This window comes from Pararge aegeria, chromosome 21 (genome assembly GCF_905163445.1).
Source record: "Pararge aegeria chromosome 21, ilParAegt1.1, whole genome shotgun sequence".
Lineage (NCBI taxonomy): Eukaryota > Metazoa > Arthropoda > Insecta > Lepidoptera > Nymphalidae > Pararge > Pararge aegeria.
Genome location: NC_053200.1, coordinates 4,461,277 through 4,475,230, shown reverse-complemented (window position 1 = coordinate 4,475,230; position 13,954 = coordinate 4,461,277). Strand labels below are relative to the sequence as shown.

The 13,954-nt window shown below is 35.3% G+C and overlaps 1 protein-coding gene across 2 annotated transcripts in view; it reads right to left on the bottom strand.

Annotated features, from left to right (window-relative positions):
- Nucleotides 1-723: 723 nt before the first annotated feature.
- The window catches only part of LOC120633144 ((2R)-3-sulfolactate dehydrogenase (NADP(+))-like), a 23,034-nt gene continuing 9,803 nt past the window's right edge, over nucleotides 724-13,954 (bottom strand). Inside the window, exons 1-9 of one of the 2 annotated variants that reach the window (XM_039903266.1) lie at nucleotides 12,445-12,573; nucleotides 10,138-10,322; nucleotides 9,377-9,565; nucleotides 7,079-7,194; nucleotides 6,018-6,116; nucleotides 5,056-5,142; nucleotides 4,669-4,777; nucleotides 2,430-2,587; nucleotides 724-972 (exon numbers count right to left, since the gene is read on the bottom strand). In XM_039903266.1, the coding sequence (XP_039759200.1) occupies nucleotides 808-972; nucleotides 2,430-2,587; nucleotides 4,669-4,777; nucleotides 5,056-5,142; nucleotides 6,018-6,116; nucleotides 7,079-7,194; nucleotides 9,377-9,565; nucleotides 10,138-10,288 (1,074 nt within the window). In that variant the 5' untranslated portion in view covers nucleotides 10,289-10,322; nucleotides 12,445-12,573 and the 3' untranslated portion in view covers nucleotides 724-807. Of the gene's footprint in view, nucleotides 973-2,429; nucleotides 2,588-4,668; nucleotides 4,778-5,055; nucleotides 5,143-6,017; nucleotides 6,117-7,078; nucleotides 7,195-9,376; nucleotides 9,566-10,137; nucleotides 10,323-12,444; nucleotides 12,574-13,954 lie in introns of those variants that run through there. The other variant, XM_039903267.1, reaches the window with a different exon arrangement.

The window sequence follows — 13,954 nt, the reverse complement described above, 5'->3', positions numbered from 1 at the left end:
AAACAATCATCATTCTTCGTCATCAAGTCAACCCTATTGTACACAATACAAAACGAATTTATAAACAATCATCGTCATCGTCATCATAATGTCAACCCTTCTGTACGCCGACACAAGGAAATTATAAACAATCATCATTCTTCATCTTCATCAAGTCAACCCTATTGTACACAAAACAAAACGAATTTATAAACAATCATCATCGTCATCATAATTTCAACCCTTTTGTACGCCGACACAAGGAATTTATAAACAATCATTATCATGACAACCCTATTGTAACCCAAACATAACGAATTTATAAACAATCATCATCGTCATCAGAATTTCAACCCTATTGTGCACCAAATACTAGGAGATTATAAACAATCATTATCAACAAAATGTCAACCCTATTGTACACCAAACACAAAGAATTTATAAACAGTCATCATCATCATCATGAAGTCAACCCTACTATACACCGAACACAATGAATTTACAAACAATCGTCATCGTCATCATAATGTCCCTTTTGTACGCCAAACACAACGAATATATAAACAATCATCATCATCATAATATCAACCCTTTTTGAACCAACACACAGGGGACAAAAAAGTAGGTTTTTATAATCTTTTGAAAGCATTACCTACATTTCTTACCAAAACATTGTTAACATTTTGAGCCAGGTAAGAAATAATCGACCAAGTTGAATTAAAATAGTAATAAAATATGCATGAAATAATAAAGAAACAAATTTTATTTATAGAAATACTGCTTTAATTAATTATTTTATAGGACGGTGAATATGAACCTTTCACTTGTTCATGCTTTAACAGCTTCCAGAGGTCGTATGCCGATTCTTTCGGCAAAGATTTGCGCGGAATCTAACTGTGACTGTGGATACATTATGGTGCCTCTTGCATTTGTGATCTTCGCATTCTTTTTTTCCTTGTCCCCTGGTGCAAGCACGGGAAGCGTTGGATCAACCTGGAATAAAATGGCGTCGTATTATCTATACATATAATAAAATCGTAGACAGCTGTGTCTAGTGTAAAACATTAAAGATTTTTGCAAAAAAAAAAATGGGAGACTAGAAATAAGTAATAAAACGCAAAAATCACATTTCAAATTATTTTCTGATTACCTGTGTGTCTTTGTCTGTTGGTTTGTGCGCGAATCATGCATAAAGTACTGAAATTATTTGAGTGCAATTTGGTACATTTATAGCTGATACTCGGGATTAAAATAATATACACTTTTCATCCCGAAAAACAATAGGGTTAAACAATAGGGTTAACAATAGACGATAAAAAGTTTTGGTGGCTTTTACTCCATAATTTCGCTATTCCTTAACAGATTTTATTTATCCATACTAAGAATATAAATGCGATAGTTAATTTGTTTGCTGCCCATGTTCGGCTCAGCCGTTAAACCGATCTTAATGAAAGTTGGTACACATGTAGCTTGCATCAGTGAGATGGTCATATGATAATACATATTTATCCCCCAAAAGCTACTGACAACATTTACCAGCCCAAAGTTAATATATTGGCATTGCCGCCACGCCTTTTAACGTCAAAATGTCGGTTATGCCTGTAATAATAATCCGGAAAGCCCACCATTCAGTATTAAAGAAGCGTAGTGGAAATAAAGGGCCTTGGCTTAGTAGTGGAACATGGCTGGCGATGATTTTGATAGTTAAGCTGCAGAAAAATGTATGCAACGCGTTAAACAGATTTATATATTAAGGACTAAACCGTATACTAAACTATTAAACGTTTCGGTACGAGGTAGAAACCGATTTGGAACCGATCACGTTTGCATAAGGATCTGAAGAAATACAAAGTGCATTAACATCTCACGAACTCTTGAATAAGAGCCAAAAGAAAGTTTGCCCCATTGTTCTATTGTAAATACCATTTGAGGCACGCAGCAGGATGTGACGTTTTATAACCTACTTTTCATAAAGAACATATTTTTTTATGATCTACTGTCATACCACCTTCACGGTCTCATAAATAAACTATTACACCTTAGCATTAAAATGTTGTTCGCTTAGAATAAGTTTGCATATAGCATAAATTATGTACGTATCTGGTTTGTAGACTACATATTGCCTTCGTTGTCAGTCTTATAACAATCTTTGCATTTAAAGCATTGTTAATAATCCGAATATAATTATTATTAGCAATCCTTAATTATATTATACTAAAATAATCCGGAGAAGCGGTAATAGCCCAGTGGTTAGGACTTCGGCCTCACTTTCAGAGGGCCGAGTTTGTATCCCAGCACTCACCTCTAACTTTTCTAAGTTATGTGCGTTTTTAAGGAATTAAAATATCACTTGCTTCAACGGTGAAGGAAAACATCGTAAGGAAACCTGTACGCGTACGGCCTCACCCTTTTTCCAATGTTTCCAGCAAACAAGTTGAGCATAATCTTACCGGTTCCAAGTTTCTCCAGTGTTGCAAGCAATCGGCTATTCTCTCCCCGAAGCCGGGAGCGAAGCAGTCGGGATCCACCGCTACGTAACACTGCCCTAGGTTCGGAGCCTCTGTCTGTGTGTGAGACCATTGGGGTACGTTGTGAGTTGCACGGGATCCTGTATAGTAATTGTTATCTTAGATTTTTTTTTTATTCCAAGTTAGCCCTTTACTGTCTTAGGTGGTAACGGGCTGACCTTACTATACTGACATATACTGACCTTAATCGGTTTCTACGCTTTATCGTACCGGAACGCTAAATAGCTTGGTGGCACGAAGGGTGGTAACTAGCAACGGCCGAAGCCTCCCATCAGAGGCACCAGAGAAAATTGAGAAATGATATGTTCCCAAATGGCCCCTGTCCATGCTGCACAGCCTGCACAGCTAGCGTGGGCAGGAGACAGTTATCTCCCCGGGGAAGAATAAAAATTGATCTACTCCGATAGCATTATCTTTGGTTTTCCTAATCCTAAGGTTGCCTGGAAGAGATCGCTTCTAAGCGATAAGGCCGCCTTTTGTATCCTACTTTTTAACTTTCCTCATTTTGTGTCCATTGTTTTATTTCTTTTTGTGGTGTACAAATAAAGTGTATAAATAAATAAATATCAACTCTAAGAGCACTGGTGCACATATGGAAATAATATCGAAATTATATATGTGTAATAACTAACAGGTGTAAACTTCTTCTATTCCATGTTCCCTTGCTTTAGCAGGTGGACACATTAATTATACCCCTAATCGGGGGATAAAATTTTTTATCTCCTGCATGTGCTAGCCCTGCTGGGGATCGAATCCGGGATCTCCCATTTAAAACGGTTGCATCCGGCTCCGCTTTCATCTCTCACAAGATAGAAAAATGAATTTTAAAATGTAAAATGTAAATTGTTGATATTGGAAAAGAGCAACTGCCGAGTTTCTTGCCGGCTTCTTCTCGGTAGAATCTGCCTTCCGAACCGGTGGTAGAGTCGCTACACACAGACAGACTTGACGTTTTAAAAGTGCTTATATTAGGCCTACATGAAATAAATGAATTTTGAATTTTTAAAAAACCACAGCGCGCACTGAGTCAGGGAGGTCGTCAAAGACACAAGGTTGATTTCCGATTAACGTTTTTAACCCCCCTTTTTACGTCCTACAGTGTTTCGATACTCGAAAACATATAAATCTTATCCTAGGGTGACCCCTAGGATAAGATTTATATGTTTTCGAGTAAACCTTTTTTTTATTTGCGAAAAAGCTCTGCTATTTTTGATAAGAGAGTCGAAAGAAAACAACGCCTTTTAAAAACACATTATATAAATATGAACTGTATAAAAACTGCTTCAATGGTTAGCAGTAATATAATTATATAGACAGCAGAATACAAGTTAACCTGCTGCCTATTTATTTGTAAGTTAATTAGAATTGTATTACTCAACGGAGCGAGTTAGTCATAACTTGACGATATAAAACAGAACTGATACAAGTAATGCCTAACTATCTTTTAACCCGATAGCAACTGCGTTTAAACACAATTTATATAGGCATTAGCACAAAAAAATATATATTATATTCTTCATTTGAAGTACCGAATAAGGGTTGTTTTTTTTATTTCACTACAAGTTAGTCCTTGACTGCAATCTCACCTCGTGGTAAGTGATGATGCAGTCCAAGATAGTAGCGGGCTAACCTATTAGAGAGTATGGTAGTCATACCCCTAATCGGTTTCCACGCGACGTCACACCGGAACACTAAATCGCTTAGCGGCACGTCTTTGTCGGTAGGGTGGAACTAGCCACTGTCAAAGCCTCCAACCAAGCACATTGTTCGGCAGGCCAGGCAGGTTGTTTGAAAAGACAAGCGTTCGTTGTAATTCTATCACCTGTTTGAAATGCAGAGTCTACTGAGAAAAACCAAGAAACCCAATAGGTTTTTTTATTAAAGTCATCGTTTCTATGCGAAATGAACACGGAGTCTTTTGCTTTCATGCATCTTCGTAATGTATAGAAACATAACGGAGAGCGCGCAACAGTTTCCTCTATGCTACTACAACCATTTACTGCGATCATCAACCCGTCTGCCCGGCGTGGTGATTGTGGGCAAACCCTACCATTCGAGAAACTTTAGTCGTAGAGTTTTAGTCCAGCTACGGAATGTTTTATATTATTGATGATGATGATTAATTATAAGCTTGAATGTCTCGTAAATAAAGAAAATATACCAGAAAGTCCACTGCATAACACTTCTACCATAGCACTGAGGCAGTATCCCTTATATCCGCTGGTTTTCTCGAAACCGCCCAAAGGTAAAAGGTGGCCAGTTTCAAACGCCTGTAAAAATATATTAGCAAAGTTTTAAAAGCAATAATTGCTCACCATAATATTAATGAAATATTTTTCAAATTCTAAATTCAAAAATTCTATAAACTTGGGTTTATAGAATTTATGACTTTTTTAAAAGGCTGCGCGGGCTTTAGCTCCATAGTTAATCACATGATTTTATGTCAAAAAAAAAATAAGACAATTCGACTCAACATAAAAAATATAATTATGTTATTATTATTATTATCAGTCATTATATCTTATATAATTTCTAAAATTAATCTTACCAACTGTGGATCTGTAGTTGGTTTGCAATCCGGACCTAAAGCCCATCCTTCGGGTAGCGGTTCACCTTTACGTACTTGCATCTCGACCTGATCAAAATCAAATTAAAATATATAATCAAATTAATATATATATCTTTTTAGACTACTACCTTCTTATCCGCGACTAGACAAAGACTTGAGATAAAATGCCTAAAAATATGGTACCTCGTAGCCCGTAGGATTGACGAGGTATACCTGCGCTTTAATAAAAAGATTGCTAAGTAATTTTGGACCTACAAATGCATAAGTTTAAACAATATGTTATAACATATACCTCAATTGATGAATTTCTTAATAACAAGGTTGCTTTGAAGGCTTCGGCTCTGCTTTCATCTTTCACAAGATAGGAAAATGAATGTCAAAATAATCGTAAATATAATATGTAAACAGTTCATGTTGGAAAAGAGCAACTCTCGGTAGAATCTGCCTTCCAAACCTTTGGTAGAGTCACTATAAACACACAGACAAGTTTAAAAAGTGCTTAGGTATAAAGTAAGCATACTTGTAAACCTATTTAAAGTAGGCGGAGTTTTCAATTATGAATTTTCAGTAATGAAAATAAGATAGAAGCGGTGATAGCGCAGTGGGTAGAAGCTCGATTTCTCGTTCGGGGGCAGAGTTAAAATCCCATCACGCACCTCTAAGTTTTAATTACGTTTTAAGTAGGTAATTAAAAATATCACTTGCTTCGACGGTGAACACAAACATCGTGAGGAAACCGGCATGCCTGAAAGTTGAGTACATAATGTTCTCAAGGTATGTCTCTCAAGTATGTGGAGTCTACCAAACCGCACTGGGCCAGCGTGGTGGACTACGGCCTTAACCCCTTCTCATTGTGGGAAGAGACCCGTGCCCTGAAGTGGCCCGGTAATGGGTCGATATGATGATGATGATGAATGAAGATAATATTAAATTGACATTACCTTTCCCATAGCAGCAGTAGTGGTCGCCAGATCAACAACAATAGAATCACCACCGGTCGCAGGTGCGGCCAATGAAATTGGGTTTGTGCCACAAGCTCTCTGGGAAAAAATATTACAGATACTTTATTAAGTTTTATGGATGAGGTTTTATTTTATTTCTATAATACCTACTAACTTTTGTTTTATACACATTGTAAATAAATAATTGATGGTATATAAAAATATATATGGTGAATATATCTATGTATCCCATAGGTTAGATTTGTGTGGTGCAGCAAAATCAATAGCAGAAGTTATGTGCTTAAAGAAAATGCAATTATTAGCTCTCAATTGTTTTGGTTGTAAATAATAACAAATAAACATACTACGACAATACACACATCGCCATCTTATCCCAAAGTAGGCGTAGCTTGTTTTATGGGTACTAAGATATCAGATGAATAATTTTCAAAGCTGTCCCAGCGAACTTCGTACCGCGGAATTTTTTTTTTTTATGGATGTTATAAATTAATACTTATTATCCTATTCCGGTCTAAGAGGAATCTAAAGAATCAAACATCATAATAATTGGTCCAGCCGTTCTTGTTTTATAAATGGGGTAACTAACACAACTTTCTTTTATATATATATACAGATATAGATATACATAAATACTTATAATACATAGAGTTATAGGCACCCAGACACTGAAAAACATTAATGTTCATCACACAAACATTGTTCACTTGTGGGAATAAAACCCACAGCCTTGGACTCGAAAAGCAGGGTCGCTGCCCAATGCACCAATCGGTTTGACATTGAGTATTTTTCATTACTATGACACCATCAGCCTCAAATAGGTTGTTTTAGTTTTTTCTCCTTTTTATCTTTATTTGTAAGTTTTTTTACGAATTTATTGTGGTTAATAAAGTTAATTATTCTTATTGTTATTATTAATACTACTGGGTTAGTTCTGGGCAACGTAAGAACCTGTCGACATGAATAGTTGTGATATTATTAAGAAGTTATGGACGCATTGCAGTAGCTTTTTGTGGAATATTTTCTAACAATAGTTATTTTACCTGCTTCGATCTTGTAGGGACCATGATGGGTGCAGAGTTCGTAAACGACATGCCTATAAGACCTTCCTTCTCGGCTTTCAGTGCCCAGTAGCCAGCCATGCCGTTGTGGTTGCAACCTTAAAAATAACATAGGTATACGGCCTAAATCTCAAATCTGTTTATTTAACACCGACGACAGAATATGTTATATAAGTTCTAGCTGTTGCCCGCGACTTCGTCTGCATTTGATTTTGTTTTTTGATATGGCATTAAATTTAATTGTATTTGTTAAAAAATCACAGTATCGCTAAGTCTTAAATAAGGGGTTCTCCATCTCCAACCACAGTTTGGGCAAAATTAAACACATATTATAACCTATACAGTACAAAATAATTATGGTGTAAAATCGTCAAACACTTTCATTCCCTCTCCCAAAGGAACTGAGCTTAATGTCGGAATAAAAAGTATCCTATATTATTTCTAATACTTCCAAGAATATGTGTACAAAGTATCATGAGGATCGGTTAAGTAGTTTTTGCGTGAAAGCGTAACACACAAACTCACATTGACATCCATAATATTAGTAGGGATAGGGATTTCTGTTACCTTACTACAAGTACCTATTGTTTAGGTTTAGAAATTTAAATAATGGTGAAATTTTAATAAAACAAGAAAAGCCTTAAAGCTTAAAAGGATAGAAAATTAAAATCACAAAAAAATTACAGACATAAAAAACTAAACATAAGATAATGAAAGTACTCGCCACAATAAGTTTCTACGTCAGTATTATAATATCATTTGAGTTTATTGCAGAAGGATATTCAGATATTTAGGCGTGATTTAGGCATAGGTATTTAACTTTAAAAGCGGATTGTTCTAGTTCTCGAGAAAGTTCAAGAATTATACTCTGACAAATTTGCAGGCTGTTATTGAACGTTTTCTTACGAAAGAGTTTCTTAACTAGAGCAACCAGAATTGAATTACGTGTCAATATATAAATAATTGCCAGTAATCTATACCTACTTACTCACTATTTGATTGATTTAAATAAGCAGGAGAAATCGAACCGTGACCGTCCAGCATGATTGGCCTATTTGCCTAATGGTTCTCTATGATTTTTTAATTTGGTCTTGCCACAGATAATAATACTTTAAAAGATTATAGTATTATTAAAGGAGTTTTCACAGCCAAGCCATCGACTGAGGGGTTGATAGAATAAAATTTAAAATTCAAATTCTAAATTCATTTATTTCAAGTAGGCACAATATAAGCAGTTTTAAAACGTCAAGTATGTCTGTTTGTAGTGACTCTTCCACCGGTTCGGAAGGCAGATTCTACCGAGAAGCCGGCAAGAAATTCAGCAGTTTTGCTCTTTTCCAACATCGTTTTAAAAAACTCTTTGTTCTTTCTTGTGTGAGATGTAAGCGGAGCGGCTGGTTTCCAGGCACCCTTGTCATTATGAAATTCACCAATAGTATAGTAACCTCGATGTATAAAATGTGTTTTTATACATTCTTTAAACTTATGTAATGGTAAATCTAATATTACTTTCGGTATCATGTTATAAAAGAATATGCTCAGCTCCACAAAGGTTTTCTGTTCTTTCCTAAGACGATATGTTGATATCAATAATGAATCGCACTTCATCAATAGCTTTTTGTGACAGCTTGCTTATTTTGGAAAAACTGCTGTGTTTCGGTCTTAAGGAAGTTGTTTCCGTTGTAATTTCAGGCACGTGAGGCTTAACACGTTGTTCCTTGGGTTGGTGGACAAAGTGGTAGTTTGTAGGACGTGTTCCTTACATGCCCTGTGAAGTGTTGCTCAATAGGCTTGGACGGCCCAAATTTTTTTTTTTATTAGTTTCACCAATAGATATTTGTTGTTCGTATACGTGTACTTATACATATATCTATAGTAAATATATATAATTATTTATTAATAATTTATTATATTAGTTAATAGTAGTATGTACTTAAGTGTGTAAATTTATGTATTCTTTATTGTAATTGCGATTTCCCGTCTCTCATGCATTATTGTGTACTATCGTTAAGGTTACCTGGCAGAGATCACTAAGTTATTTGTGTATAAAGTATTTGTAATTTCTCCTTTACTACGCAATAAAGATGAAAAAATACAAGTGCGGGTTCGCAAATTTACAATGACATTATCGTTGTAACGAAAGAAACACTGTATAATGAAGTTGAAAACAGATCTAGAATCCTACTAAGCTTAGTCGTATTATAAAAAAAAACCCCTTTTTTATTTATACCTGTGCAAACCTCATGCTTTTCGCTAGTTAAATTTAAAAGTAATTCTTACGTTTTACAGCAACCCATCCAACTCCGAACTCCTTGGCCTTTTTGATGGCTAAGTCCATGCAGAAGTTTCCAACGGTGGCTCCCAGACCATCACAGCCGTCCACCCATGCGGTCGCAGCAGTTTCCTTCAGGATTATCTGTTCCGCGTGTGGATTGCAGACACCTGACTTCATATCGTTTATGTATAGCTCTGAAAAGAGTTGGTGAAACGTTTTTTTTTTTTTAGACATCGGCTATTCAGTGAAAACTGGCATATGTGTCACTGCACTGGCATTTGCTGTATTCTTCATTTTTTATAATTAGTAAAAAAACTAAGGCTTTTTTGGTATTAAAAAGTTTATAAAAATTTATTTATTTTAAATTAAGGGGCTATTTATTACCCTTGACCGCAGTCTTAGCTAATCGAAAATGCAAAATTGGCCTAAGATGAAACGCGCTTGCGTAAAAGTTGCCTATTCACTCTTGCTTTAAAGATACTCAGGTTGTAAGAATTAGGAAACATACAACTCGGAAACATACATCTTAAACTATGCTGCAATTAAGTCTAGCACCTACACACATTTGAAATGACGATTGATTGATGGATGCAAAGAGCTATGTTAGGAGTATCTGTACAACAAATCGGAAATGGGCAGATCCGAAGCGCTCCAGAATCGTCGAGTTTGGAACGCCCTACAAAAGACCTATGTCCAGCTGTGGACGTCAGTCGGTTTATTTGATGATGATGATGATCTACAAAACAATGAAGTTCAATCCGCTCACCAAGTCTGTTCATGCCATGGCTATAGTGCCCAACAATGTCCGCGTGGAGCAGAAGGTCAGCGTGTGCCTTAGCCTCCGATAGCGGCGCCCCTCCAGCCAACAGACTCTCCTCCATAAACCTCTGTGCTTCTTCTACTCGTACCTCAGGCATGACGGTGCTGTCTTCGATAAACTGATTATACTATCTGTGGAAAAAACATCAATAATTACTTACCTGTTTAATTGAAACATGTAAAAGACCTGGCAGTAGGTACTCCTGACAGCATCTATTTATAGCATATAAAGTGATAAAGACGAAGACACCGGGATGAATCTTTGCATCATTCGAGTCCATTATGTCGGACTGGGGTGCATCGATAATGCAGTCGTTTTAATATCAAAATACCCACCAACTCAATGTCATGAACATTGGTTGTTAATCAAAAATAATTTTATTTCTTTCTAGAAAACTATTTATTAACTATTTAATAAAATATCTGGCAAATATTAATTAATATCTATCCAAAAGTTCAATTATTTACCCACTCTATAAATTTACTGTAACAAAAGCTTAGATATAATTGCTACAGCAGCATTCCTCACAGAATCAACTAATAATTCCGTGGTTCGATTCCCACAAGTGAAAAATGTTTGTGTGATAAACATGAATGTTTTCAGTGTCAGGGTGTTTAAATAAATAAATATACTAGGACAGTACACACATCGCCATCTAGCCCCAAAGTAAGCGTAGCTTGTGTTATGGGTACTAAGACAACTGATGAATATTTTTATGAATAACATACATAAATACTTAAAATATACATATAAACACCCAGACACTGAAAAATATACATGCTCATCACACAGACATTTTCCAGTAGTGGGAATCGAAGTCACGGCCTGGGGCTCAGAAAGCAGGATCGCTGCAAACTGCGCCAATCGGCCGTCATCCGTTTATCTGTATATTATAATATATTTATGTATATTATTCATAGAATTAATCATCAGTACTCTTAGTACCCATAACACAAGCTAAGCTTACTTTGGGGCTAGATGGCGACGCAGTATATTGTCGTGGTACCTATATTTATTTATTTTAATTGTCAGATTAACAAATTCGTTATCAAAGTAGTTTGAACATTGTAAAGTCAAAAGTCAAATGGACCTTACATCTTTAATTTTTTTGATAGTTTATTTTATAAACTCTCAGCAATGCGCGCTACCAGTAGACGTGTGAACGATTTTGAGTTTTAAATCGCGCCTTACAGATTATTTATTACTCTGACGTTATATTGTTTTGTTACTCGAACACTACTTTCCGGTTACTGGTGTGCAAATCTTATACAGTTATAATAGTGGGTACCTACCTCCGTTAACATCTGAGTCGTGTGAGCTAGTACTACGAGTATAAGGTTAATCCACTTGCCTAGATCCCAACAGTACCCCGATACGCTTCAATGATATCAACTTATTGTTAAAACTTGTATAAGTCAGTTTTAATTAGCAAATATAGCCACATTTTACCTGAAATTTTTCGCACAGCTGTTTTTAACGTATCATTAAGACTTAGTGACATTTTAGATATTTACAATGTAAAGTACTTTTATGTTTTATTAAATTTAAAAATAAAGAAAGGGAAATAATTTTTTAGTTCCTTGAATAAAATTCACGATATCTTACTTACTAATCCAAAGAACTAATAACTAATAAACGACAAAGTTTGTGAGGATGTATGATACATCAGAATAACACATAGGCTACAATTTTATAAATATATTTTGTAAATTAAAAAAAAAATGAGCCAAAACAAACAGTGCGTGCGTTGGAAAAAATCTTCCATCTGAGAGCTATCTTCGCATGCACTTCATAAACCGTTACAGTTATCTGAAGATAATGCATGGTGGCATTGTTTCTCTTTAACTGTTGTAAAATACTTCTTAATCTCACGGGAAACAGAAATTTAACGCATACAAATTTACTCGTATATTAACGGAAGATTACTTATAGCAGATATGCATTAACTTTATCAGCCTAATAAAAATAATCTACAAACTTCTCTTTCTAGAGCGCTTACACCCGGCATGTTCCGCAAAATCTAGGCTTGCGAATTAACTCTGGCTATAATTATACTCATCAGCTGTTAGTTATAATAACAAGAACGGGTGGCAGAACATGCTCTCTAAGACTTTGTAGAAAAGTAACCAAATTCACTCACTTGGGTCTACCTTGATTACAGATAGGTTATACCAAGAATAATATAAACTCAATATTTGACAAATTTTACTCTTACTTATAACTAAGGAAATATGTAGTGATACTATAACTTACCGATAAATCTCTTCTCAGTACACAAGCACCTCAAGGACTTATCAACACGATATCAAATTCACGCACACAACACTCAAGTCTTATAAGCAACCAATGTCGTTCAATGCCAATGACAGACAAAAAGGCTTTCGCGGTGTGGTTCGGTATATATACCTAGATGTGAACCTGTGTGTATACCTACAGGTTGCTCCCGTTCTGTCTAATCTTTAAATGAATGAACAGTCAGATAACAATGTTATTTACTAATTCGTTCTCAGATGTTTTTGAATAAGGAGGTTTGTCTACCTATATTAAATTGTAAATGCTTTATTAATTGTTCATTATAAATTGATTGACAATTAATTAATTATTGCAAATTAAATTAATATTATTATTGCAAATTAATTATAATTATTGCAATTAAATAAAAAATAAAAACCTACAACGAACAATAATTTTAAAATTCTACGTAGTGGCCTATACCTATCTACCCTTAAAACATACCCAAGAACCCACGATACAAAAAAAGGAAAAAAAAAACATTTTTTACCATGTTTAAATACGATAGCTTGGTAGTGGAAAATAAAACTTTACTATTTAAAATGTCCGAAATTCTGGTTTTTATTTGCTTAAACGGAATTTGTACAACACAACTTATTTTTAACAACATATCTTTTTTCTTTTTTTACCTTTGTAGTACAAACAGCTGTAACATATAACATGCGAAAGTCTGAATGGATGGATTTTTGTTCCATTATGCCAGACAGGAGCTTCGGCCGTGGCTAGTTACCACCCTACTGACAAAGACGTGCCGGCTAGCGATTTAGAGTTTCGGTATGATGTCGCGTTGAAATCGATAACGGTTTATTATAAATCCTTGTCCCGTAAATAATAACGGTTCTCGTGGGATATATTCATTTTTGGTTTACACAGAACAAGAGATCGCCAGGGTTAAAAAATCGGAGCCTTTTTGCTACTTTTCATCATGCATTCTCATCACGATTGACTAAAAGCCTTCCTTCAGCACGAATTCATCATTTTCAGTTTTCACTTGATATTTATAAAAAAAGTCTGACATTTGAAGGTAGGTTAATTATTAAAAAGCGTTGAAAGCCCAGTGGGCAGGACTTCGACTTCACTTTCGGTGTGTCGAGTTCGAATTACAGCAAGCATCTCTTACTTTTCTAAGTAATGTGCGTTTTAAGCATTTAAAATATCACTTTATACAACGGTGAAGGAATACAATATAATAAGTATTCTACTTTTTGCATTAACTGATTGAGTTTTTCACGCAACAAACCGCTCTTTTTTTGCCACATCAACGACTGTTCACGGTACATCAAGAAAATACTATGCGATAAGAATAGGGTCGTTGACCTCGTGCTATCCTATTATCTAGCTAGATGTGCCCTTGTAAACTTATATAACCGACAAACGAAAATAAAATTAGCTTTATAATATCAGCATTAGTAGCCACAGAAAAAATTACACAAAAAATCGAATCGGTCCTCAAGTTCTAGATAGGATACTC